Source organism: Microtus ochrogaster, chromosome 1 (genome assembly GCF_000317375.1).
Source record: "Microtus ochrogaster isolate Prairie Vole_2 chromosome 1, MicOch1.0, whole genome shotgun sequence".
NCBI classification, from domain to species: Eukaryota; Metazoa; Chordata; class Mammalia; order Rodentia; family Cricetidae; genus Microtus; species Microtus ochrogaster.
Window position 1 is genome coordinate 56,157,550 of NC_022009.1, and position 26,344 is coordinate 56,183,893.

General features: G+C 37.5%; 1 protein-coding gene across 6 annotated transcripts in view; it reads right to left on the reverse strand.

The window, feature by feature from the left end:
• Positions 1-26,344, reverse strand: part of Mipol1 (mirror-image polydactyly 1) — a 261,950-nt gene that overhangs the window by 11,360 nt on the left and 224,246 nt on the right. For 4 of the 6 annotated variants that reach the window (XM_013347308.2, XM_013347297.2, XM_005343709.3 and 1 more), the window contains one exon: positions 20,869-21,099. The exons of 1 other annotated variant lie outside the window; for it this stretch is intronic. In XM_013347308.2, coding sequence (XP_013202762.1) covers positions 20,869-21,099 — 231 coding nt within the window. Of the gene's footprint in view, positions 1-20,864; positions 21,100-26,344 lie in introns of those variants that run through there. One more of the 6 variants, XM_013347306.1, reaches the window with a different exon arrangement.

Genomic DNA, 26,344 nt, shown 5'->3' on the forward strand with positions numbered 1-26,344 from the left:
TTTTTTTTTTTTTTAGTTTTTCAAGACAGTGTTTTTCCCGTGTAACAGCCTTGACTGTCCTGGAACTCACTCAGTAAACCAGGGTGGCCTCAAACTGCCTGCCTTTCCCTCCTGAGTGCTGGGATTAAAGACATGAGCCACCACTGCCCAGCCAGAAGGTTGTCTTCAAGAAAGTCAGTTGGACCCATAATTCTAGTAAAAAAAATATTAGGTTATAACTGTATACTTTGTACATGGTGGACTGAATTCATTTTTGCATTACAACATGGCTACAAGTCTTTGGGAACCAGGAAGTAAATGTGGCGGTTTGAAAGAAAATGAAATGAAAGATGTAGGGCTCTCAGCTTTCCCCAGCACCATATCTACCTGTGTGCCACCAAGTCCCCACCATGACGCTAATGGACGGAACCTCTGAACTGTAAGTCAGTCACTCCAATTAAATATTTTCCTTATGAGCTGCCATGGTCATGGTGTGTCTTCACAGCAATAGAAACCCTAACTGAGACAGAAGTTGGTACCAGGAGTTGAGTACTGCTGTGGTAGTCCTGACCATGCTTTTGTTTGGAGGCTTTTAGACTTTGGTACTTTGGGACAGGAAAACAATGGAATGCTTTAAGCACTGCTTAATGGGATATATTGGTAGTAGCAAGGAATACAGTGGTGCTAAGAGTTATTTAAATCAAGAGGTTCAGAGAAGAAGAATTTTATAGTATATTACCTAGAGATCATTCATGTGATATTTTGGTGAAGAAACTGGTTGTGTTTTGTTCTTATCCAAAGATTCTGCCTGAGGCTAAAGTGAAGAATTCTGAATTAATTCCATTGGCAGAGAAAATCTCAAAGCAGCCTTGTATAGACTCTGTCTTGTGATTATCAGTGGTAACTCTAGTGAAGATTTATAATGAAAAGGAGCAAGCTGAACAGGGTAAATTAAGAAACGTAAAAAAAGAGTAAAGAGGCACCAGGAAGTGGAATGGAGCTAAATCCTGTGTTCAAGGAGATAAACAGCTTAAGAAATGGAATAAAGGGAGCAGTGCAGGGCAAGATCCCACCCAGCTAAGTTTCCAACTTGTGAAAAGGGATTAAAGAAAAGCGTAGAGCCAGGCGGGGTGGTGCACACCTTTAATCTTAGTATTCAGGAGGCAGAGGCTGGCAGATCTCTGAGTCTGAGGCCAGCCTGGTCTACTGAGCAAGTTCCAGGACAGTCAAGAACAGGCAGTGGAGGAAAGCATGGTAAACAGAAAACTGGTGAAGATATAATTGAATATGGGGGCCATGTTCCAGTCCCAGCAAGCAGCAGAACCTGGCAGCTTCGACCACGTGATTCGGACTTTAGCGTCAAGGATCAATTAAGAAAAGCTGCTGAGGCCAGGTACATATCAGGGATGTCCTTGCATGAAAGCCTAAAGAACCATTTCATGAAGCTGTGAAGGTGAAGCCTGGACTGCCTTGGAGACCTCCAAGATGTTGGAGATGCCAGAGTTTGGAACACCTGCTGAAAAGAACAGGGTATTGAATCAGCCCAGGAGGAAGAAGTGTGTTGCAGTCAACAAAGCTGAAAGGAGTTGGAGATCTGAAGAGCATTTTGACATCAGACATGGAGATGCAGAGTTTGGAGTTTGCCCAGCTGGTTTTTGTTCTTGCTTTGCTCCAGTATTTCCTCACTATGCTCCCTTCCATACATTTGGAAATGGTAATGTATATATCGTGTGCCATTATATGTTGGAAGTATATGATCTGTTTTTAATTTTGATTTCATTGGGGATTTTAGTTAAAGATTGTATAAAGCTCAGAAGAGATTTTGAACTTTAAACACTTAAATAAATTTGAGACTATTATAGGATAGACAGGCTTTTGAAGTAGGACTGAATGCATCTTTGTATTATGATATGGCTACAAGCCTTAAGAGGCCAGGGAGTGAAATGTGGTGGTTGGAAAGAGAATGGCTCTGAATGGGAATGCACTAGAGGGAGGTATGGTCTTGCTGGAGTAGATATGGTCTTGTTGGAGGAAGTGTGTCACTATGGAGGCAGGTCTCATACATGCTTAAGCCATGCCCAGTGATTCAGACCACTTCCTATTGCTTGCAAGATATAGGACTCTCAGCTACTTCTCCAGCACCATGTCTGCCTGCATGCTGCTAAGTGTCACCATGATAAAGGTCTGAATCTCTGAACTGTAAGCAAGCAACCCCAATTAAATGTTTTCCTTATAAGAATTGTTGTGGTCATGGTGTCTCTTCATCGCAACAGAAACCCTAACTAAGACAGTGTCCTTTATATTTTGGGGTTAACCAATGGTCACCTAACTGGATGTAAGTCCTGATCAACAGGAAGGAATGAAATCATGTTTGGTACTGTAAACCTAGTCAACTCCTCATAGAACCTACAGGAGAACCCACTGTTGCCACTCTCCTAGTCAATACAGTTTCTATTTGCATTCTAGTTATCCTTAAACACATAGAAAAGTATGACTCTCACCCCTCATCAAAGAAGACCCTATTTGCAGCAGAGATGAAGACAGAAGCCATAACTGGTGAAAATTCTGAGAACAATAGGGAGTAGCACTTCTGTCCCCAGCTACAACAGTCCCACACCTAAGACTACAACAGTCCCACACCTAAGACTCGGGGACCACAAAGGATGGGGGCGGCAAGACTGTTAGGAGCTAGAGTTCCAGGGCATCTGCTCTAACGGGAAAAAAGGAGGAAGCAAAGTGAAGAATAGCAGGAGAGGGTCCGGGAGGAGTAGGAGTAAACACAAAACATGCTGCACGAAATTCTCAAAGAATAAAAATAAATTACTAAAAACGCGCTAAAACTTGGCTATTGCTTACTTAATGACTAATATCCACATATAAGCAAGTACGTGCCATATTTATCTTTCTGGGTCTGGGTCACCTCACTCAACACGTTAACTAAGCTACAGTCCATAGGCCCCCAGAGGCTAGATACAGAGGAAGGAAGCAGAGGGACAGAAGGACCTCTCTTGGAGGTGGAAAGAGATCTTATTGGTGGACTGGGGGCAGGACATGGACACAGGAACAGGATCAGGTGGGGAGGGGAGTGGGACTGAGGGAGGAAATACAGGGAGAGGACACGTGCTCTTCTCTGCTGAGCCCACTCCTGGTCATTATTCTCATTAATGTAACATTGGGTGCTCACACAGAGAGCATGAAGTACACCAACGCCGAGTACAACCTAACAAGGGAATAAATTTGTTTAAATTCACTAAATCAGTAAGTTGTATTATTAGGTCAAAATATTCATATTTACTTAGTTTTCATACATTGTAGTAAGAACCAAAGGACCCACAATAGCTATTTGTTAGCAAACAAAGGCAGAAAATGAATCATTTTAAAATTCAAATGTTAAAATCCAAATATCATGTCATAAGCAGCTCTCCACAGAACAACTAAACTTTCCACTACTTTATTTCCATGCTAAGACAAACAATATACTCCTGTAAAATACAACGATTTAGCTTCTCCTACATACCTGAAGACAACCTCATAGATCTAGTGACTATTAGCAACTGTATTTAAAATGTTACAAAGCAATCAATGTAAATTATCTTCTTTTCCTATGCTGAGGCAAAGAGGTGCTTGAAATACTACCTAGAGAGTCATATACTGCTATTAAAGAGATTCAGAAGTCAGGGTAGCTGAGGAATGTTGGTGAAATACTGCTAAGGTTTTTGATCATTTTAAAGCCAGAAAAGTTTCAATTAATGGTGGAGGAGGCAAAACACTGATTTTCATAGTGTCAGGTGAAATGCAGCCAGCTGGAGCAACTGGTTAGTTTTATTAAGGTATCTTATTAAGATGGCTTATTAAGCTCCTCACCATTGTTTTCAGAGGGCTTTATACTGATACCAAACTTTAAAATGTAGGATTCTTTCCTTCCTAACTTTCATAAAAGTCATATATAATTAGCACTGAATGAAATTTTCTAATGTCAACATTTCAAATTTTGATTAACAGGGAATACAAATCAACCTTATTCAAGTTTAATTCAAAAGACTAGCAACATCCTTTGGGAGACTAGTAGAGATAATATATCAATGCAACTTCAAATTTCAGACTAAGCCAGAGGCCTACAAAGTAAAGTAATATTCAACTTATTAAGCTGGCATGGTGACAGACATTTTCTCTGCCGGATTTAACTTTGATTCATAAAACCATACATCCTCAAATTGAAATGAACATTTAGGGTCATAGAACCCTTGCAATGACATATATGTTTTTTTATTTACATACAGTCTAAAACATGATTACAATGAAGATAACGCAATAGTTGACAAAATCGGTACATAGACAGTAATAACTTTTCTGTACAGCAAGCATGAGAAAGTGTTGTCCAATTTTAAAGGCCCAGAAGAACCACTGATCCATCAGACCTGTTCCGCTGTCTGCAATAACATGCAACACCATTCACCAGAAATCACAGTAAGGTGGGATAACTCAGTAAGTTATTGCTTACTGATGAATTAGGTCTATTTCCTCCAACAGCTGTGCTGCTGCTTCTATAGGGCTGGAACTTCTTAGGGCTAGAGCTATGCTAAAGTGAATGAGATGGTGAGCTCATCTTAAGATGTAAAGAGATGCAAACCACTTCTTGCTAAACAAGACATTTTAATAAAATATTTTTAAAAATCAAAATTAATATAAACCTCCATAATAGACACAAAAATTTTACCTTAAAGATATGTCTAGCTGTTCAACTTTGCAAAATGACATTATCATCTACAATGTTCACATTCAAAAAAACCACACAATAAGATCACCATAAATTTTACGAATTAACTTCTCCTAGCATATTGTCTCACTATGGGACCTGCGTCAGCCTTCCAAGCTCTGGGCTGTAGACCTGTGCTAATACACACCGAAGTAACTTCTTACTAATTACCTGGGTCTTGAATTAATCCTACTGAAGGTTACCAGAGGGTGCTTTATCTAATTCTGCATCATATCTCCAATTAATGACTGATATTTTTCTGTACAAAAGGACTTTTCCTTTTAGTAACTATCTTTCTTTTCTCAGTGTCTCCGTAGGCTGTAAAATATAAGAGTTCAACATGACTATAGTTCCTTCCCCAAAACTAAAACTGTTCCAAATCTGCCAAGATTGTGTCCTTCTCAATACCAAAGCATATAAAATGAAGCATAATTTGACTTCAAGCACAAATGATAATCATACCCACTCATAGTCTCAATTTCTTTTATTGGGAAATTGTTATAAAAATGTGCACCACAGGCAAGGATGAACCTACCCCGAGAGTATGCAGGTACTGCACCCAAGGAGGGTGGCCCCAGTAGCTTGACCTGACCTCCTTGGCTAACACCCAGGCCCACAACTGCGACTTGGGCTGAGCCACCCTAGCATATATCCCATCTAGGTACTGCTGGAGCTAATAAAGGAACTGGTCTTGCAGAATGATACCCACAAGATCTTCAAGACACAGGTACCTCAGAAGAGCTCTAGTGACGATCCAGTGAGAATGGTATACCAAAATCCAGAGGCCTTGAACTAGTCCAATGACTCACTGCAATGAACAGTTGCCAATCAAGCTAAAGGGAAAAGGGGAACACTATATGACACACTGAAGCCTCCAACGACATCAGGACAGGTTAAGAGGTGATGGAGGGCAGGAGAGAAGGAGAAGCAGGGATTTTGCTGTTTCGGGTGTGTTTTTATTTTTTTCTATTTTGGGTTGTTTTTTGTTTTGATTTTGCTTTTATTTTTGCTCTTGTTTTTATTTGCTTGCTTGCTTTTTTTTGTTTTGTTGTCTTTTACGGGGGGGATGCAACAGGGATGGGGGAATATGGGGGAATTTGGAAGTTAACAGAATTGGTGTATATGATGTGAAACCCTCCAAGATTTAGTAAAGAAGAAAAGAAAGACAAAGTGGGAGGAAAGAAAGGAACTAAAATTTGGGCTACATCCACCTATGCTTGTAAAGGATCTTAGTGTATAGAGCTTAGAAAAATATTTTAAATCATGAGTTCTTATTGATAGTTCTGACTCAAATGTAATGTTGAAGTATCTTTTTCTTAATGCTACTTATTTTTACAGTTAAAACCTTGCTACCTAATAATGATACTATTATTTACTGCTTACTTGATCGATTCAAAATATAAAAATGTTTCAAAATGTTAGTACCAACTATGAACAAGAGTGTAAAATATATGATTGTTTTCATTTCCTTTGAACCTTAGGATATATTCTCTTGAGGATATGCAGAGTATAATGACTGAAACTTCTTCAAGATGGGGTGATGACTCAGAGAGAGGTATTTGCTGCCAATGCCTGGTGACCTGAGTTTGACACCCAAAACCCACATAAAGGTGGAAGGATAGCGAATCCATAAATTTGTTCTCTAATCCCATATATGTGCCATGACATCTGTGTTCATCCTCATCATGTGCACATGCAAAATACTAAAAATTAAGAATAAAAAATACTTCAGCTAATTACCTTCTCTTTACAAGAATCTTATTAGTTTGATAATATAGTTACATATGTTTATCACTTTTAATTTATTTTTAGGTTTGACTTTTTCCTTACAGATGTGATTTAGTTTCTGAGTATGTACAACACTGATATGGTTCTAACATTAAAATGAGAGGCAAAATTGTCATTGGTTTCTGGTTAACCCTCCTGTTCTCATTATTCCAGTGTAAGCAATTTGGTTTTTTAAGTTAGCAATATGTCTTGGACACTACTCAAGCTCAGCTTATAGACACCCTTCTTATTCTTTTAATAGTTGCATGGTGTTCTCCTAGCAGTATATATTATAAGCTACTCTACTATTTGGGTTGTTTTCACTTGCTATTAGTGGTAGCAATTTTTGAGTTATTTCATATTTATAGAGGCATATATTCATGATAGAGCTCTGAACCTAATTTTCCTCAAAGGATACATGTTGCCTGCTGTCAAATCCTCCTCTTTGGATTTCTGTTTTGCATTCCCACAAGTAATATATAAAAATGTATATAACTTTTAACTTTCAGTTTCTAAGATGTATGCTTAAAAACAATCTCTTTCTCGAAAGGCTAAGACATTATTATATTATTACGATTTATGGATCCAAAGATCAACTTGAAATTTAGCATCTATATTATGGTTTGAAGCCATTCAATGGCTTATATTTATAGAGCACAGTTTTCTTCATTAAACTTCTATGAATATGGATATCTGATTCTTACAGCTATGCTTACAAGCACAGCAAGCAACTCAGTAGCTCCATTTTCCAGATGAGAACACTGAGCGATAACACGGTGTTATCTGTGTTCCACAGCATGCCCGAAAGCAAGTCATTGTCCGCGAATCCACTGAGGTTTCTATTCCATGTGATGCTGCATTCCCTTTAACTTGCAGCTCGAGTTTATCACATAACCCTGTAACTTGCTATAAAAGATTTAGTGATATAGACAGTTATAACTAATTCACAAATAGGAGAAATAAGAAAATATTTTTTATTTTCAGCTATTTTAGATATATATATATATATCTTCATTGTTTGGGTTTAATTTAAGAACATGATAAACTATCAAATCTAGTAAGAAAGCTATGCCTGACAAAAATAGGTCATATTTTAATTTAAAGTGAGACTCTATTATATAATGCAAATAACAAATTTTTTAAATATGATAAATTATCTTTATTATATAAAAATGCTCAATTTCTAAGGTTTTATAATATCAAGTGAAAACAAGCCAAAATACATTTTCAACACTGGGTCAGTGTTTTAAGGCCTCTTTTGTACTAAACAACGTCTCTTTTATATTACCTGAAAATGTAAGACAAAGTTCTATTCGTGTATAAAACCATTTAACCTACTGTTTTAACAGTACTGCTTCATCCCTGTCAAACGGCAACATATCCATCTACCAAGTGTTTCCTAAAAATATTAACAGATGACTTTAGTCAGCATTGTAAACTGAATCCTTAAGCGGAAGTCATGAGATCAATGTGCATAAATATGAGTCTCAATTTCGTCTCATTTTCATAATGCAAACTACTCAACACTACACAAATCGTATGTTAAAGATGACATTTATTTTTGAACTTGAAAAATAAAGACATTCGACCCACATGTAATAGGTACTCTTTTTTATCCTTTTTTAAGACACTGACCTGTATACTCATCTAAAACTTAACACCGCATCTTTACGTTATTAGATCTTTGTTTTGATCTATTAGTATTCACCAAAGTGCCATTTTATAAAACCGCACACTGAATAGCCACGGCTGGAGGTAACCATCTGCAGCTTTAGAGGCTGCCTTTGAATCAGTGAAAAGAGCTTTGTGTTTTCATTGCCAAGTTTGATTCCTGCAGTCATTAGGCATTCCCCTCAGATCGCATCAATGAAACCGTACTCTCTTACGCCCATGTGTTAAATTCTCTTCTCCTCATGGTTTCCCTTGCCAGTTCTACTCAAGAATGACTATTGGGTCTTAGCCACATTCTTCTCACAGCTGTGTTAAAAAAAGAGCACCAGAAAGTCTCCCTAAAACCCATATGTGTATCTGCTCAGCTCTCTGTCTTAGGGTCACCTCACACTGTGGTGTGATTATTCAGAAATTCATTCTTGTTCTTGAACTGCGCCTCTCCCATCACTCTGGGAAAGATTAGGCCCTCTGAGAGTCAGGAATAGAGAACTTGGAAGGCGAATGTGAAAACACATAACTCAGTTGAGAAAGAAGATTAACTTAAGGAAGATTGCGGAAAATTAAATGTTATATTATTCTCATATATCTTATAAGATAATGTAAAGAGAAATCACATGTGCTTATGCACGCTTTCAGAAAACTTCAAATGAGAAAGTAAAACATCACAATGTTCTATAGAATGTTACTAGTTTGTATAACTACCAAAAATTAAACTATTAAGTTCTGAAATATTATTAAGTTCTGTGCAGTTCTTTGAATCTTAAAATTTTAGTTCCAGTCAGCTGTTATACAGAAATATTTGATAAAGCAATATAAAAAATTATTCATTGTACTTTACTTAAGTTCAGAATAGATGGGAAATCTGCCTCTTTTGAGGTTAATATATAATAATTGGGGTTGGAGAGATGCCTTGGTGGTCAAAAATGTAGAACAATGTAAGAAAAGAAAAAAATAAAATTCAGCTGGCATTCTATATAGTACTGTTAGAGTTCTTTTCTTTTTGAATGTAATGCATCAAGAATGAAGTTTAGGTACATAATGTGCTCATGACTTCACCATCTAAATTACACTGAAGCAAGCAAAGACTTTTTTCTTTCTATGGATTTATTGGGACTATCTCTGTCCCAAAAGGAAGCAGTAGTCAGCTACTGAATGTTGGAATTGGAATGAAAGTGAAAGTGAACTGTGGGTTCAGCTGAGTTCATGTGGACATTTTAAACGATGGTTTAGGTATCAGAGTTTCAATGCAGCTTTATCATAGAGTACATGCTGACCTATGTAAAGTTTCATGCATTCTCTATTCTACTAATATACAGTATATACAAATTATGTGTTTAAAGCAAAGGAAGTGGAAGTTCTGAGAGTTATAGGAAATATAAGTATAATGATCCATTATACCAAGCATATTAAATATAATACAGCACCATCCAAACAGGAATGATGTAAAATTAAGGTCAAATTTCTACAACAGCTTCATTCCCTTTACCAGCGATTAACTTCATCAAGCAATCTTTTTCTAGAAAACTTAAAACACTTTTTACATATTATTTCTATCAGTTACTAAACCATGCTCAAGTAAGATATGTAATTTTATAGAACCATGCAGAAGTAGTGCATCCCATTTAAAGTTAAACAGTAGGAAGGTCCTGACCGCACCTAAGAGCAGAATTAAAGAAAATGATGCTAGGTAGAACTTACATTCACATGTATGCATTAAAGCAAAAGTCACATAAAAACTCCTATTTTTCCGCCTATCAATTTCTAGTCAAATGTACGTGATTATTTAAGTAGATTTTGTAACTGCCCTAGGTGCAAGTCTTATTTATCTCTCACTTTTTAAATTACTGTGGTACTAGGATTAATGAAAAGAAAGGAAGGAAGGAAGGAAGGAAGGAAGGAAGGAAGGAAGGAAGGAAGGAAGGAAGAAGTGCATTGTATATGTCTCATCTTTGACTTTTGATCTTTTTTCTTTTATTCCTTTCTATTGTGATTTCCTAAAACGTGTTTACCTATTTTAGCTTCCAGAAATGCATATTAGCTCAATTATAATAGACATTTCTGCATACCACTGGAACACAGCTTCTGAAATGAAGAAGCAGTGCCGCAATTTGGCTTTTTAGCTCCTGCTTTCTTTTCTGTTCCCACTCCTTCTGAGGGCTGACTATTAGGGTCTGTCTTAGGCGGGACAGTACAGGGTCTTGGATTCTTTGAGCTCCTTTCTTACTTTCTTTTCCACTGGACTCTAATTCTGGGTTAGGAGCCAATCCTAGTAAGCCCCCATTAATCCTAGCATAGTATAAAGGAGAGAGCCAGAGAATTAAAATTATGTTTCTTCTTCATGGTAAAGTCAGGGATTTCCCCAAAGACTAAGCTGTGGACAGACTTGTCAGTTTACAAAATAAATGAATTCAATTAAATATCTGTAGAGAACTGCGAATATTTCTGCACACAATGAAATAGATCTAAAGAAACTTACATTGAGTATTGGAGTGAGGAAGGCACTAGAGTAGATAAATATATACTGGAATTGGTAATTTTAATAAAACATATACTTGCTTTACAGAGAACAAGATTGATAGGTTTGGTAAGTTAAATATGTACTCAGGAAATTTAAGAACAGGCTTAAACTTCACAAACACAGACTCTCACAATGTACAAGACGTCTCATGTGTCTGAGACGAGAGACAGGGTATCTGGATGCTCTTCAGCATCTCGCAGTGTCTTGGGACTCATCTGAGTTCATCTTCCACATGCGAACGACAGAAAAGATGAATCTAATGTGGTACAGACATAGAAGGTGCTGATCTGGGTAAGCATTTGAAAAGACGATCACTGCTGGGTGTTCTTTCCAGAAAAGTTCTAAATGTCAAACACTAAGCACATTTGATGAGCTACGTTAAAGCCAACATCTTCTAGTCTATTATTTGTGCTGATGCATCAAAGGCAACTTTAAACATTATTTTAAATACTAATTTACACCGTATGATGAGTTGAGAATTTGTAAAAATGCAGTCTTTGATTCAATTCGTGAGCATTCATAATATTAATATCTGTCTAATGCTGCCATGGAATTAAAATAGTCCACCAAGAATTTATATGAAAAATATCACAGGTAAATTTGACAAGGAAATACTGTGTTGAAGAGACCATGGAATTAAGAAAATGTTCTCAGAGACTTTTCACATTAAGTTACTTAAGAGTTATTTTTATGTAACTATTTCTCCTTGTGGTCAAATCAGATTCTTGAGCAAGTAGCAAAACAGAAACGTGTAGTGAAGTCTTCTGACGAAAATAGTAGGCCTTTTCTGGTTTTCGTTTTAAATCAAGAAACTGTGGAAATGCTCGGCTCCCCTTCCCAGCACCAGAGCCATCTATCCCGCTTTATAATTCAACCTGCAAACAGATTAGGCCTCCGAGTTTGTGGAAAGCATGTTTGCTCTATGCTAAGAACCCTTGTGTGACACTATGGTGACTCCCCTGACACTTTGAAGAGAAGTGCACACAGCTCTTACTCATCAGCAGGGAAACCAGGCTGAGAATTCACAATTCCTTTGTAACATCAACTTCTTCATAGAAATCAGTATTTGGCTAAGGGGCAGGAAAGACTTTGTTAGCTTTGCATGGCTTCTTTTCTGTTTTCCTGTCAATATCACTCGAGAAAGGCTGTATGGTGTTCTCAAAGACAACTTTAAAAATCTATCAACTGAAATATTTTATTCTAATCTTTGATATTTTGATAACCCTATAAAATTTTAAATGAGAAGAAATTATGTAAATTTTAAGCAACTGATTCTTTTTTTTTGAAGAAAAGAATGAACAGAAGGTTCTGAAAAGCTAACTTTCTAGAAAATACATTTAAGTGTTTAAAAGCGTCTAACATCCATTTGCCCAACTTATTCGTCACATAGTTACAGCCCACAAGGGAATCTGAATTGCAGTGCTGTAAATCTAGCTTACAGGACAGACGATCTATGACAAAAATTATTTAAATGTAAAAATTCAGAACTCCGAGAGGCTGTTTCACCTTATCATGATTGTCATCACGCTTAAGTGCATACAGCTTGGGTAGGCTAAATAGGGCAAATTTTATTTTATTAAAACCTTTGGCAGTTTCGCTTTGGGCTCCAAGAAGCATATGTTTGCAGACAGAAAATAAAGTGTTGTAGACAACATCACTGCGTCTCAAATCCTCACGAATGTAAAAGACTCTTTTAGAATAGTATATCTATTTTCTCTATAGTAAACAGAGATTAGAGGTCGTCCTTAGAAAAACTATTAAAAGATATTTTCATCACAAAGTTCCTGTGCTCTTCACCTGCTGTTTAGTTCTCTATACCGCTACAAACCTCCTCTCTGCAGCACCTATCTATCAGAAACAATCGGAAGGCTAAATCACTGTGTGGTATTCATCAAATCGAAGTACATATATTCAGCAAAATTTCAAAGAAACATAGCGGGCTTCACCCAAAGAAATGGCTTCTCATTACTGAAATTTTATATTTAAAATAAATTTGTGTTTATGTATGTGTATATATGTATGTCTCTGTGTGTGAAGTTTAGAAGAGTGTCAGATCTCATGTTGCTAGAGTCACAGGTGGCTGTGAGCTGCCTAATGTAGGTGCTGGGTCTGAACTCAGGTCCTCTGGATGAGCAGCAAAATGTTCTTAACCACTGGACCATCTACTTGCCTTTGAAATATTAGATCTTATGACAACTGGGTCAAGAACTATTTTTGTACAAAGAGGTTTAGCATTCATTAATTTTTATTTTATAAGCATTTCTAAGTCATATTAAGTATGGTAATTTTATACAACTTTTCTTTCCAGAAATACTTTTAAACTTTAAAAAGTTCAGAAAATATCAAACATTTATAACTGAAAAGAAAAGAAAATATAAAATTTAAAATTTAAACTTAACAATATTAGATGACCTCACTTCACTATTAATGATGGTGTTAGGTCTTAAATGTAATTAAACTTGATAGAAATGGTTGATTAGCACATGAATTATAATCTGGTCAACAAGTCCTAGTTCCTTGGGGAGTTGTGGAGGATCAACAGCAAAGGGCTCCTTTTTCTAGAGATGCACTGGGCTGGGAGAAGACTCTTATCAGAGTTCACATCAAAGTGCTCCACGTGCTCCTGACCTGGACAGTGATTGACTTTATTTCACTGTTCTCTCTAGTGAATTGTTAGGCTCTCCTGTTCGTGAGCACTGTGGAATGCCTATCTTACAGGAGCATCTGTGCAAGATTTTGGAGATGGCATATAAAAATGGTGTCTGTGTCTTGGGAAATTTCAGAGAGAATAGAGTGCAACAAACATTCAAAATTACTATAACACTGAATGACTAAAGGTTGCTAATACATGCACAGATTAAGAATGGTGAATATTTGGACTTGAGCTTTGTGCATGGTGATAGCGATGGCTCTATTTGCATTCTTCTACATGTTAACATCCAGTTATGCCAGCACCATTTGTTGAAGATGCTTTCTTCTTTCCATTTTGTAATTTTAGCTTCTTTGTCAAAAATCAGGTGTTCATAGTTGTGTGGGATGATATCTGGGCCTTTAATTCGGTTCCATTGGTAAACCTGCCTGTTTTTTAGGTCAATAGCAAGCTGTTTTCATTACTGTAGCTCTATAGTAGAGTTTGAAGTCAGAAATTGTTATGCCTCCAGAAGTTCCTTTATTTTAGAGGATTGTTTTGGGTATCCTAGGTTTTTGTGTTTGTTTGTTTTTTTTTCTCTTTTCCATATGAAGTTGAGTACCATTCTTTTGAGGTCTGTGACAAATTTTGTTGATATTTGATGGATATTGCATTGAATCTATAGGTTGACTTTGGTAAGATTGCCATTTTACTATGTTAATCCTACCTATCCAAGAACATGTGAGATCTTTCCATTTTCTTCGTCTTCTGTCTTCTTCAAAGATTTAATGTTTTTGTCATACAGGTCTTTCACCTGTTTGGTTAGAGTTACCTGATGTGATATGTCCTTCTGTATATGTATTGCTTTTATTGGATAATGAATAAAGCTGTTTTGGCCAATGACTTAGCAGAGTAAAGTGTGAAATTCGAAAAGAGATGTATAGGGAGAGTAGGTGGAGTCAAAGATATGCCAGGTAGCTGTCAAAGAAGAAAGAGGCCAGTGGAACCTTTCCAGTAGGCCACAGTCTCATTATGATACATATATTAATAGAAATGGGTTAATTTAAGATGTAAGAGTTAGTTAATAAGAAGTCTAAGCTATTGGCCAAAAGGTCTTGTAATTAATGTAGTTTCTGTATTATTATCCAGGTCTGGGCAGTTCAAAAACAAAAAGGCAGTTTCCATTTACAGTTACCCCAAGATATTTTAATGTTATTTGTGACTATTGTAAAGGGTGATATTTCTCTGATTTCTTTCTCAGCCTGTTTATCATCTGTATATTGTAGGGCTACTGAATTTTGGTTTAATCTTGTATCCTGAAGGCCTTTATCAGTTGTAGAACTCCCTGGTGGTATTTTTAAGGTCAATTATGTATACTATCATAACATTAGTGAATATAGAAAGTTTGACATCTTCTATTCCAATTTGTATCCTCTTGATCTTATCTTTTTTTTGTCTTATTGCTCTAGATAGAACTTCAAGGACTAATGGGTCAAAGACCTCAACATAAAACCAACCACACTGAATCTCATAGAAGAAAAAGTGGGAAGCAGCCTTTATTGCATAGGCACAGGAGACCACTTCCTAAATATAACTCCAGTAGCACAGACACTGAGAGCAACAATTAATAAATGGGACATCCTGAGATTGAGAAGCTTCTGTAAATCAAAGCACACAATCAACAAGACAAAATAACAGTCTACAGAATGGGAAAGGATCTTCACCAACCCCACATTGGATAGAGGGCTAATCTCCAAAATTCACAAAGAACTCAAAAATCTAGACATCAAAAGAACAAATAATCCAATAAAAAAGGGGTATAGACTTAAACAGAGAACTCTCAACAGAGAAATCTCAAATTGCTAAAAGACACTTAAAAAATGCTCAACATCCGTAGCTATCAGTGAAATGCAAATCAAAACAACTCTGAGATTCCATCTTATACACGAAAACACTGATGACAATTTATGCTAGAGAGGACGTGAAGTAAGAGGAACACTCCCCCATTGCTGGTGAAAGTGCCAACTTGTACAGCCACTTTGGAAATTAGTATGGCAGTTTCTCAGAAAATTGCAAATCAATCTACCACAAGACCCAGCAATACCACTTTTGGGTATATACCCAAAGGATGCTCAATCATACCACAAGGACATTTGCTCAACCATGTTCATAGCAGCATTATTCATAACCAGAACCTGGAAACACCCTAGATGCCCCCAACTAAAGAATGGATAAAGAAAATGTGTACATTTTTATAATGAATTACTACTCAGTGGTAAAAAAAAACAAAACAATGACATCCTGAAATTTGCAGGAACTAGAAAAATCATCCTGTTTGAGGTATCCCAGACCCAGAAAGACATATAATATGTACTCACTCATAAGTGGCTTTTAGACATAAAACAAAGGATAATCAGCCTACAGTCCACAACCTCAGAGAATCTAGACAACAAAGAAAAACCTAAGAGAAATATGTGGATCCACCAAGGAAGGAAAAAAGATAAGATATCCTGACTAATCTGGGAGCATGGGGGGGGGGAGGGTAAGGAAGGAAGGGAAGTGACAAAAAATGTACAGCTCAATTAAAACAAACTATAAAAGAATCATGAATATAATGATTAAATAGAAAAAACCCTCTTTTAAGATTCATTTATCTTATGTGTGTTGAGCATTTTGCCTGCATGTATGTCTATCTGCCATGTATGTACCTGCTGTTGCAGAGGTCAGAAGAGTGTGTTGGGTCTCTTGGGATAGAGTTACAGGTAGTTGAAAGCTCTTGTGAGCGTGCTGGCAAATGAACTACGGTCCCTCTGCAAGACAAAATGTTCTTAACCACTGAGCCATTTCTCCAGCATGAAAGAGAAATCTTAAAAACGCCTATCACAGGAAGAGTATTAGAACAATGAGGGAAGGCCTACCTTCAGCTTCATATGTCATGCCAAGTTGTTTGTGCTTTACCTTGTAGGGAGTGAAGGATACTTGAGAGATTAATAGGGAAATAATATCTTTTTGTCAAAGTAATTTTTTTATTGATTTTATTGAGCTCTACATTTTTCTCTTCTCCCCTCCCTGCCTCTCCCTTCCCCTTCAACTCTCTCCCATGTTCCCCATGCCCCCAATCTACTCTGGAGATCTTGTTCTTTTACTACTTCCTATGAAGATCAAATCCATGTATGTTTCTCTTAGGGTCCTCACTGTTGTCTAGGTTCTCTGGGGTTATGATTTGTAGGCTGGTTTTATTTGCTTTATGTTTAAAAACCAATTGTGAATAGGTACATTTGATAATTGTCTTTCTGGGTCTGAGTTACCTCACTCAAAATGATATTTTCAAGCTCTATCCATTTGCCTTCAAATTTCAAGATGTTATTTTTCTCTGCTGTGTGGTACTCCATTGTGTATATGTACCACATTTTCCTTAGCCAAAACCTGGAAACAACCTAAATGTCCCTCAGCTGAAGAATGAATAATATTGTCTTATTTGTGTTTTCGAGCACTTCATTGTGATGGCAGAATTTTTTATTTAATTTTTTAAAAAAGAAAACTATGTTCTTTCATTTTCCATACCAATCCCAGTTCTCACTCCCTTCTCTCCTCCCACTCCCTCTACCTTCCCTCCCTCACCTCATCCACTCCTCAGAGAGGGTAAGGCACACTGCTTTGAGGAAGGACCAAAACCCTCCCTATTATATCTAGGCTGAGCAAGGTATCTATCCAAAGAGAATGGGTTCCCAAAAAGCCAGTACAAGCAGTAGGGATAAATCCTGGTGCCATTGCCAGTGGCTCTGCAGTCTGCCCCAGCCATACAACTGACCCCCACATTTAGAGGGTCTAGTCTGGTCCTATGCTGGTTCCTTTCCTGTCCGCTTGGAGTTGGTGAGCTCCCATTAGCTCAGGTAAACTGTTTCAGTGGGTGTCCCCATCATGGTCTTGACTTCTTTGCTCATATTCTCACTCCTCCCACTCTTCAACTGGACTTTGGGAGCTCAGCCCAGTGCTCTGCTGGGGTCTCTGCATCTGTTTCCATCAGTTTCTGGATGAAGGTTCTATGGTGACATTTAAGATATTCATCAACCTGACTTCAGGGCAAGCCCAGTTTGGGCACCCTCTCCTCTATTGCTTAATGTCTTAGCTGGGGTGAGCCTTGTGGATTCCAGGGAATTTCTCTAATGTCAAGTTTCTTGCTAACCACATAATAGCTCCCTCAATTAAATATCTTTTTTTCTTGCTCTTATCTCTGTCCCTCCATCTGGACTATCCTGTTCCCTCAAGTTTTCCTTTCCCCTCCCCTTCTCCCATCCTCCTCCCGTTCTACCCTCCCTTCTCCCCTACCCCATGCTCACCATTTTGTCAGGCGATCTTGTCTATTTCCCCTTCCCAGGTGGATCTATATATGTTAGTCTTAAGGTTCATCTTGTTACTTAGCTTCTCTAGGGTCATGGACTATAGGCTCGTTATCCTTTGCTTTATATCTAGTATCCACTTACGAGTGAGTACATACCATGGTCATCTTTCTGGGTCTGTGTTACCTCACTCAGAATGTTTTTTTTTTCTAGCTCAAAGTTTTTTACACAAGTTTTCCTAACATTCATTTGACATTAAATAGGTAAGAATTATCATGTAGAATTTTAAGGCTTATATGTCCTAAGAACTTATACGGCCAAGCAATATACAGTCCAGTAGAAAAGAAACAAAAGCATATAAATATACAGTTCAGTAACTATATCTGGGCATATTGTAGACCAGAAGATTTCCTAATACATCAAAAAGAACCCTAAATACTATGGAAAAGCAGAGAATACATTTTTCTTTCTAGGAAATAATGACAACTTTGTGGAGAAGATGTGGTAGAATTGGTCTTATATTAATGGATATGCTGTTATTAATAATACAACATTTTATAATATTCTGGCACTGCACTAGGCATTTATATTATAATTGTATAATAAATTATATAATTTTTCTTCATAAGAAGGCATTATATGAAACCAGTATTATTTCTAACCTGATCTAGAAACTTTTCCTTATGGAGTAAGTAAATCTCTTAAGCAATTAGTAGGGATCAGGGATCGAAATCCAGAAGAACTTGATTTAACACTGAGCCCACGTTTTCCTATGCTCAGCGCTACACTGACTCTCACAGGATGCACAATGTTCTTGAGGCTGGCAGGGAAGGCAAAGGGCTCCACAAAGAGAGATCAACATTTGCAAAGGCATCTAGTCCTGAAAAGGCAGAACCGTTTTGAGGAATGGATAGACAGTGCAGTAGAGAGGGGACAACAGGAGAAGGGAGCACAGAACAGGATTGCTTAACAGCTCTGCACGTCTCATTCCATCTAGTTCCTACAACACTGCTGAAGAAGGCATGTCACTGTGAATATCAGCGTGACGCTTCACAGTAAACTCCAAGTGCATACTTACACATTTTAAATCCAAAGTGTAAGTGTTGAAATTGCTATGTTCTATTGCTAATCATGAGTGTACATCTTTATTTTTATTGTGGTTGTGCATCAGTTTATAATAAGAATATGGTAAATATGTGCCGTGGGCTGTGGAATTAGAAAATTACTTTTAATCTTAAAGAGAACAGTTTTAGCCAGTTGCCAAGAATGTAATGAACTCCAGAAGCATATATAGGTATTGAAAAAATGAATGATGATTATTGATCATATACTCAAGAAATTTGGTTGTGAACAGAAAAAAAGACCTTTTTTGTTCAAATTTTATACTGTAAAATGTATTTAGATATTTTCAAAGAATTTGCCTCAGTGAAAAACTAGACCGTATAGAGCATCCTAAGCTCATTTAACATAGTTCTATCTGTGGTTTTTTCAGAGGAGAACCTTCCTAAAACCCCCTAGAATGCACAGACTGATGCTCAAGCAACCATGATGAAGATACAAACTGCCTAATTTGTAGCTATGAAAATAAACAGAATATATAAAAGAAATCCCCGCAATACTTCAAATAGGTCTTGTTGGAACTCAGAATAAAAGGTTTGAGAAGTAATTTCAATAGTTAGCTCTTATAAAATGTCATGTTGTAGTGTTAAATCATGTTAAAATGATCCTCAGATTGGTAGAATTCCATTATAAAGGTTTTATGTGTTTGTGGTTAATGTGTAAAATAAAAAGGACATAATTTTGTCCAGTAGTTACATCTACCCAGTTTAATAACATGAGCTAACAATGATGATCTTCCCAATTTCTGGTATTCAAAAAAAATCTTTTTTTTTTTTTAAAAACATGTTAGCTGGTGACATTTCCAACATTTTTTGAAACCTAACTGATCTCAAGAAACCAATGTTTTAGGGAATTTTAGTCATATAACAAAGAAGTGCTTACACATTAAAAAATTTAAATTTATAATTCTCTGTAGACTGTACAGACAGAATTAAATCATATCATAATGTCCAAGTTACTGATTGTGATTTACAATAAAATATATATTACCCATCTATATATCACAACATTCTTAGCTTGTTAATGTACTTGAAAATAACTAGATATATAATGACTTATTGAATTTGAATCTAATTTTTATACAGAAAATGCACAGGACTTAATTAAAAGCTTCAAGACACACTGTCAGCAAAGATTAAAGTGTGGAACCCTAAACCATTCCAGAATGGCTTTGCCCAGATTCACTTGTGTTTGGGTTATCGATTTAAATATAGTTTCAGAGATGCTGGGGAAATCGTTGAGACCACTTATTTCAACTAGGAAGTTAAAGGAAGTAACAAGCCTTGCTACTTGTGCATAGGATTTAGTATTGAAAATAAAGAAACAAACAAGATGAAAAGAAAAAGCTGTGTTGGCAACAAGAGGTGATTAAGTTTGTGAGTGAGGATGTGTGCTGTCCACTATACAAAAGGATGGGTTGACAAGCCCTAGTCCATAAAGCTTCCTCAGAAAGCGCTGCTACAAGATTCAAGTTCCATAAATTAATAACGGACGTCTTTGCTTGGGAAAGTGTTAGTATTCTGTGCACCGTCATAAGGACCAGTTGATTATGCAGCTTTGGCTAAATTTTAATAAAAATGCAAAGAACCATCAAAACAAACAAATATAATTATGCACTCTGAAGGCTGCACTGAATACTTTTAAAGAACAACACAGGAAAACTAATTTCTCTGTACGGGTTCAGTGCAGTGAGAGGCCTCAGCGACCAAGGTCCCAGAAGATCTCAACTCCATAAACATGACAGCGAGGCTCAGTGAGTACAGCACGTGGCAACATGTCTGTCTTTGCGAAAACCATTGCCTCTCAATGTGGGTGTGCAATGGTTGAAGCACCATGGTCTCCCTTAATTGGTCAAGCCCACTTATTATAAACAATTTTTCCCAATATTATAGTAACAGTGAGTCTCAAGAAAACAATTTTTTTGATATCAAAAAGAATGTGATATGTAACCTAAAAAGTTCATTTTGTTCACTTTTTCCTTAAAGCATTAGTAAGTATTACAAACAAAAACTAGATATTGTTTGGTTTCCAAAGGAAAGTTGTTTTGCTTTGATTTTTTTTTTAATGTTTCATGCTTTTATTTACTTACTTCTGAACTTTTTCATTGGCTGCTTGGGAGACCTCGAGAGCACACTGAAGCTGTAATTCCATGCTTGCTTGCTGAGTCAGAGCCTGCTCAAGTTGGGTGGCCAGTTCTTCGTTCTGCTGTTGAGTGATGGAAATAACGCTCTCTCTGTTTTTCAAGGCTTCTTCATAGGTACTAAGGGCATGGTTAAACTGATCCTTCAAGTTCTCTTCTTGAGATAATGATTTGTGTAAACTGAGAAAGCATAAAATTACAATTATAAATATCTAGGCTGACTGTTCAATCATTTCTTTAATAAAAAACATTCATTTGGAAGCCCCACTTCTAAAAATCAATATAGAAATACCTAAATAGGTTTTTTTATAACATATTATTATAATTGATCATTGTTCTGTAACTCTGTTACTTGCCAAGAGCTATGCAGACAACTGGTTATCTGTGATATCAGAGCACACAGAAAGATGCTGTAAAATGTTAATTTAATTATGTCAGTGTAAATATTACATTCAATTTTCTTTTTAAAGGAATAGCACAGAACTAGAAAATAAAGTATCTCTAGGTAAATAAAAAGTATAATAAGCTGACTGCAAAGATGTGAGAAGAGAGTGGACACCAGTTTAGGAGATCCAGGGCCTATCGAAGCCCTTAATGAGAACGAATGAGGTTTGTGCAAATATCCGTCAGCCTTATACAGATGCGCAGTGGAAATATGAATGAAGGTAAAATCAGAAGTCAGATGGTATATATTCAGATATATATTTTATGGTTAATGATTCTTATAATAAATACATCTACTCATTAAGCGATATGGAGGAAGAGCATATAAATTAAGACTAAATGAATGCAGAAGAAAATGCAGACAAATAGAATCCTAAAATGCTAAAGGTCAGATCCTTGATATGTCATTACACCCACCACCTGAGGTTATTTTGAAATGGCACCAAGCACCTCACTCAATTAAATAAAGACATTTTGAAAATATAAATATTTAATAAGGGAAATTTAAAATCCACATAGGAGATGTTCTTTTTTTATTAAATAAAATCATTCCGGTATATGCATACAAAGGAAATGTCGACTGAAGTGTAGGAAGTAGAACCACTGAGCTATATGCCACAAGTTGATAATATGAATGAAAGCAATATAATTCGTAAAGCTGCAAAACGCTGGATGGAGAACCTCAGTACTGGCCTAGCCCGGGTCTGACGCTTCATCTAAAACTGTTCAGATGAAAGTGATTATAAATTTCTTCTTTTCAAGTTACAGATAAGCCTTTATAGTCACCTCACTGTGGGATAGGTATCACATAGAAACAAAGACAGTTCGCATATCAAAAAGAATCATTTCAGGATTTGAATTAATACCTAACAGTAGAGATTGTTGCTAAACCCTGGTCAGTTGGTTATCCCGTGTAAAATTAGAGCGATGTGCAGACTATGTGACTTTACATCCTAGCCCAAAAAGGCCACCCACTCAAATTGCCTGACAAACACCTACATTTCACCAATGTTGTTAAGGAGAAGCAGCAGCTATAGTGCTCTTTTAAAAATGATATCACTAATATCATGCAAAGGCATCTCATGTGCTCTGAAAACAAATCTCTAAAATAACAAATTGTAAGTTTTAACTCACTAAACTTGCAAACAACCCTTGTGAAGAGCTTTATTTACTGCCTTTGTTTTATGAATGAAGACACGGAAACAAAGAGAGGCAGACAATTTAAACAGTCTCATCCCCTAGCAGAACCTACAGTCTCTTCCCATCTCAACCCGTTTGTGCACTGCCTGGCTCTTCTGTGCTGGCCAAATCTACAGAGCTCCGCATCATCCGGCCTTTCTACCTCGTCCTTCAGCCAGTTTCTTAAGCAGAAAGCTGTTCCTGCCCATGGCATTTGCTTGCACTGCTTTCCCTCCATGAAACTCCTACTCAGCAGGGAGGTTTCAGTGTAGATACTGCTTCCCCTGGCAAAATATCAAGACTCTCCAAACTTAATGGTTTTGAATTGTTAGTTCTTTGACAATTTCATACAAGCATGGAATGTGTTCCGGTAACTCTCTTGCAAGCCGTGTCTTATCTTCCTGCTACTTGTATCAACCTCATTTCCCCCTACCTGTCTCTTTCCCAGATGCAAGGCTTTGAATTTGGTTGTGTTTCCTGACCCTCTTAGTTTAATCACAGCCGCCTGGTGGGGTCACGAGTGGGCACACAACCAAAGGCAAAGGCTATCCCTCTCTGTGAGTCTGGCAGTTCAGAAATGAGTGGCCATCACCCATTCCAGTGCAGATCCAGTGAAGTCATCTGCAGTTGTTGAGCGGTTGTTATTATAATGGCTGTGTTCAGAATTTGGCATGTGGCAATACAGTGTTTTTGGAACCCTTTCCCTTATTCTCTGGCCTTTACATTCTTTCTACCTCCTCTTCTGCAATGCCCCCAGAACCTAGGAGGGGATGACATTAAATGCCTTGTTTAGGGCTGAACACTCAACTGTCGCTTCATCTTTTACTTGTGTAGCCATAAATCTGTAATCTCCACAGTTCATGGAAAGAGGTTTCTCTGACTAAGATTGTAATTATCTATGTGCCTAAACACACACACACACACACACACACACACACACACACACACACACACAGAGAGAGAGAGAGAGAGAGAGAGAGACAGAGAGACAGAGAGACAGAGACAGAGAGAGAGTTTAGGAGGAGGTTTGATTCTATGTCAGTTTAGCTAAACAACAGAATTAAATCCACTGTTACTGTAGGACAAACTCGTGTAGCCAATATGAAAATCTATGAAATTCCTCAAAAAGCTAAAAACAGAACTACCACATGTTTATTCCTCTTCTGGTAATATATCCAAAAACATTTATATCCTACTATTGAAATACTAGCTCATCCATATTTATGGCTACTGTATTCATAATAACAGGAAATGGATCAGTCTAGGTGTTCATCAACTGATGAGTGGATAATAAAAAAGGTGGAACATGTACACAATAGATGGAATTGGCCGGAAAATAGAGGAAACTGTTAAAGTTATACTAAGTGAGGTGACCCAAGCACAGAAAAGCACATGCTGTTTGTGTCCCTGCATTCGAATCTCTGGTTTTGTGTCTTCAGCGTGGAGTTCCTGTAGCGCTCAGAAGTCTAGAAAGAAGCTGTGGGGAGAGGGATATTTTAAGGGAGAAGGGATACTAAAGCAAAGGTGATATGAAAGTAGAGAGGTGCAATCCTGGGAATGGAGAATTTAAGAAACTGGCAGGATAGGAAACACTAGGGGATAAGTAAAGAAAAAAGACGATATAAAAAAAAACTATATGGAAGCTACTATCTTATAATCAACCTAAACATTCATATATACAAACAAACAAAATGTTGGGGAATGGAGATGCCCTGAATGGCTTATAAGAGCTCCTCCTAAAAGCTGTGGGTTATTAAACAAAGAACTCAGCGCCAGGTATGTTTCATTTCCTTATGAGGACTTGGTTAGGAAAGGCCACCTAGCAAAACAAGCTCTTGCCATGTTTTTTGGTTGTCCACAATGACAAGACGGTAAGATCCAATAGCTGAATATACCACCTACCCTAGTTGTATGAAATAGAAAAATGAAGGTAGAACTAAGCTTGAAGCCCTTCTTTGCCAGCCAGCTGTTACAGTGCAGGAAGGGGCTATGAGGTCAGCTGGGAAAGAAGAAAGGGAGGCATCAATTTACCTACTTAGCTGTGATCCCTAAGAACTACAATACCAACCTGCAGGCAGGAGGTGCCCACTTGTGCAATAGTGGCAGGGATATCTGAGGGTAACCAACCGCTCTCTATTTAGATTAGAGACCCACTCCACAAGAGGGAATCTACACCTGGCATTGGTATTGTAAACTCATTCAAAAAAAAAAAAAGCCCATGGCAGACACAGAGGTCATAGGCCGTAGGGGGAAACTAAAATTTAAATTTTGATGTTTTCTCCTCTAGTGTGTCTCATAATCCTACTCTTGTATTTTTATAACTTATTGTAATGTATTTCTCTCTTATTTTGTAGTTTACTTCCCACCAACAATATACTAATATTCTGTTATTAATTGTATGGTCAATTTTAGGTAAATGTTAATTTTAAGTTCTACTTTATTTTATGAGAAGTACATATTTATTAAGAACTTAAAAAGTTAAATGTTTATACTTCAAAAAAATTTTCCTATATGAACCTAAAATAGGGAGAATAATAAGTAAAGTAAAGGGAATATATTCTCAGCATCTGGGTGTTTATAAACATCTGTAGTGCCCCTTTGTCTCATAGTGCTCTAACCAACATGGACATTAGAACCCCACTGTCTAGCTTTCTTCAGGGAATCCTGTTGAGTATAATTTCTTTCAAAAGTTATTTATTTTCAGCACAGCAGAAGCATTACAACTTAATGACCCTTAACGGCATGGAAATAAACTAAGTTACAGTGAGTTACAGTGGAAAGAAATGATAGAAAGCAGAAGAGTTGTTGAATCACTCACAGATATTCAAGGCACACAACCAATGTCTCACAGGATTCTAATTCTTCCTGTTTGCTACAAAGGCAATGAAATACAATAAATAAATTTTCAAGTTATGTTTCAGTTTTGAAATTATATAACCTTAGTGATTCAATGTTCTTCTTCTTCTCCTTCTTCTTCTTCTTCTTCTTCTCCTTCTCCTTCTTGGTTTTGGTTTTTCGAGACAGTGTTCTTCTGTAGCTTTGGAGCCTGTCCTGGAACTAGCTCTTGTAGAACAGGTTGGCCTCGAACTCACAGAGATCCACATGCCTCTGCCTCCTGAGTGCTGGGATTAAAGAGGTGTGCCACCACCACCTGGCTATTCAATGTTCTTAAGTATAGAAAATGAGATTTTCAAACATTACTAAGTGAGAGAGCTGGTCCTGAGGGGGAGCAGGCCCTGCCCACTACCAGCTGCAACACTCAGGAGGGCAGGTCCTGCACCTCACCTGGGCAGCCCAAGAGATCCAATCCTGTTGGTGGGGCTGTTGATGAGTAAGCCTCGATATTGTAAGCATGGAAGAATTGTCCCCATTACTGTCATGTGGTGGCAAAGACAGGAGAGGCATGCTGTCCCTCCATTCTTGCCCACCAAAGCCTGAGGCAGGTAGGAGAGCTTTCCCTGGGGGTCATAAGAGCCAGAGAGCTGTCCCTGCTCCCCATCTGCTGCTGTACTCCAGAGTGGCCCCTACTCCCTGCCCGGGCAAAACAGTAGAGCTGGTCCTGAAGGTATAAGTGTGAAAGATTCAACCCTGAGGACATGGAAGCAGGAAAACTGTCCCCTCTTTCTCATTGCTGCAAAGGGCGAACTCACCAGAGCAATGCAGAACTAATACTGGTGGTGAGGACAAGAGAGAGTTGACAGAGTGACGAGCCCTGCGAGTACCCAGGTCCAGAACCAGGGTTATGTGTAGGCTTAAGTCACAAACAATGCCACAGCAGTTTGGAATTATAATTAATAGGGTA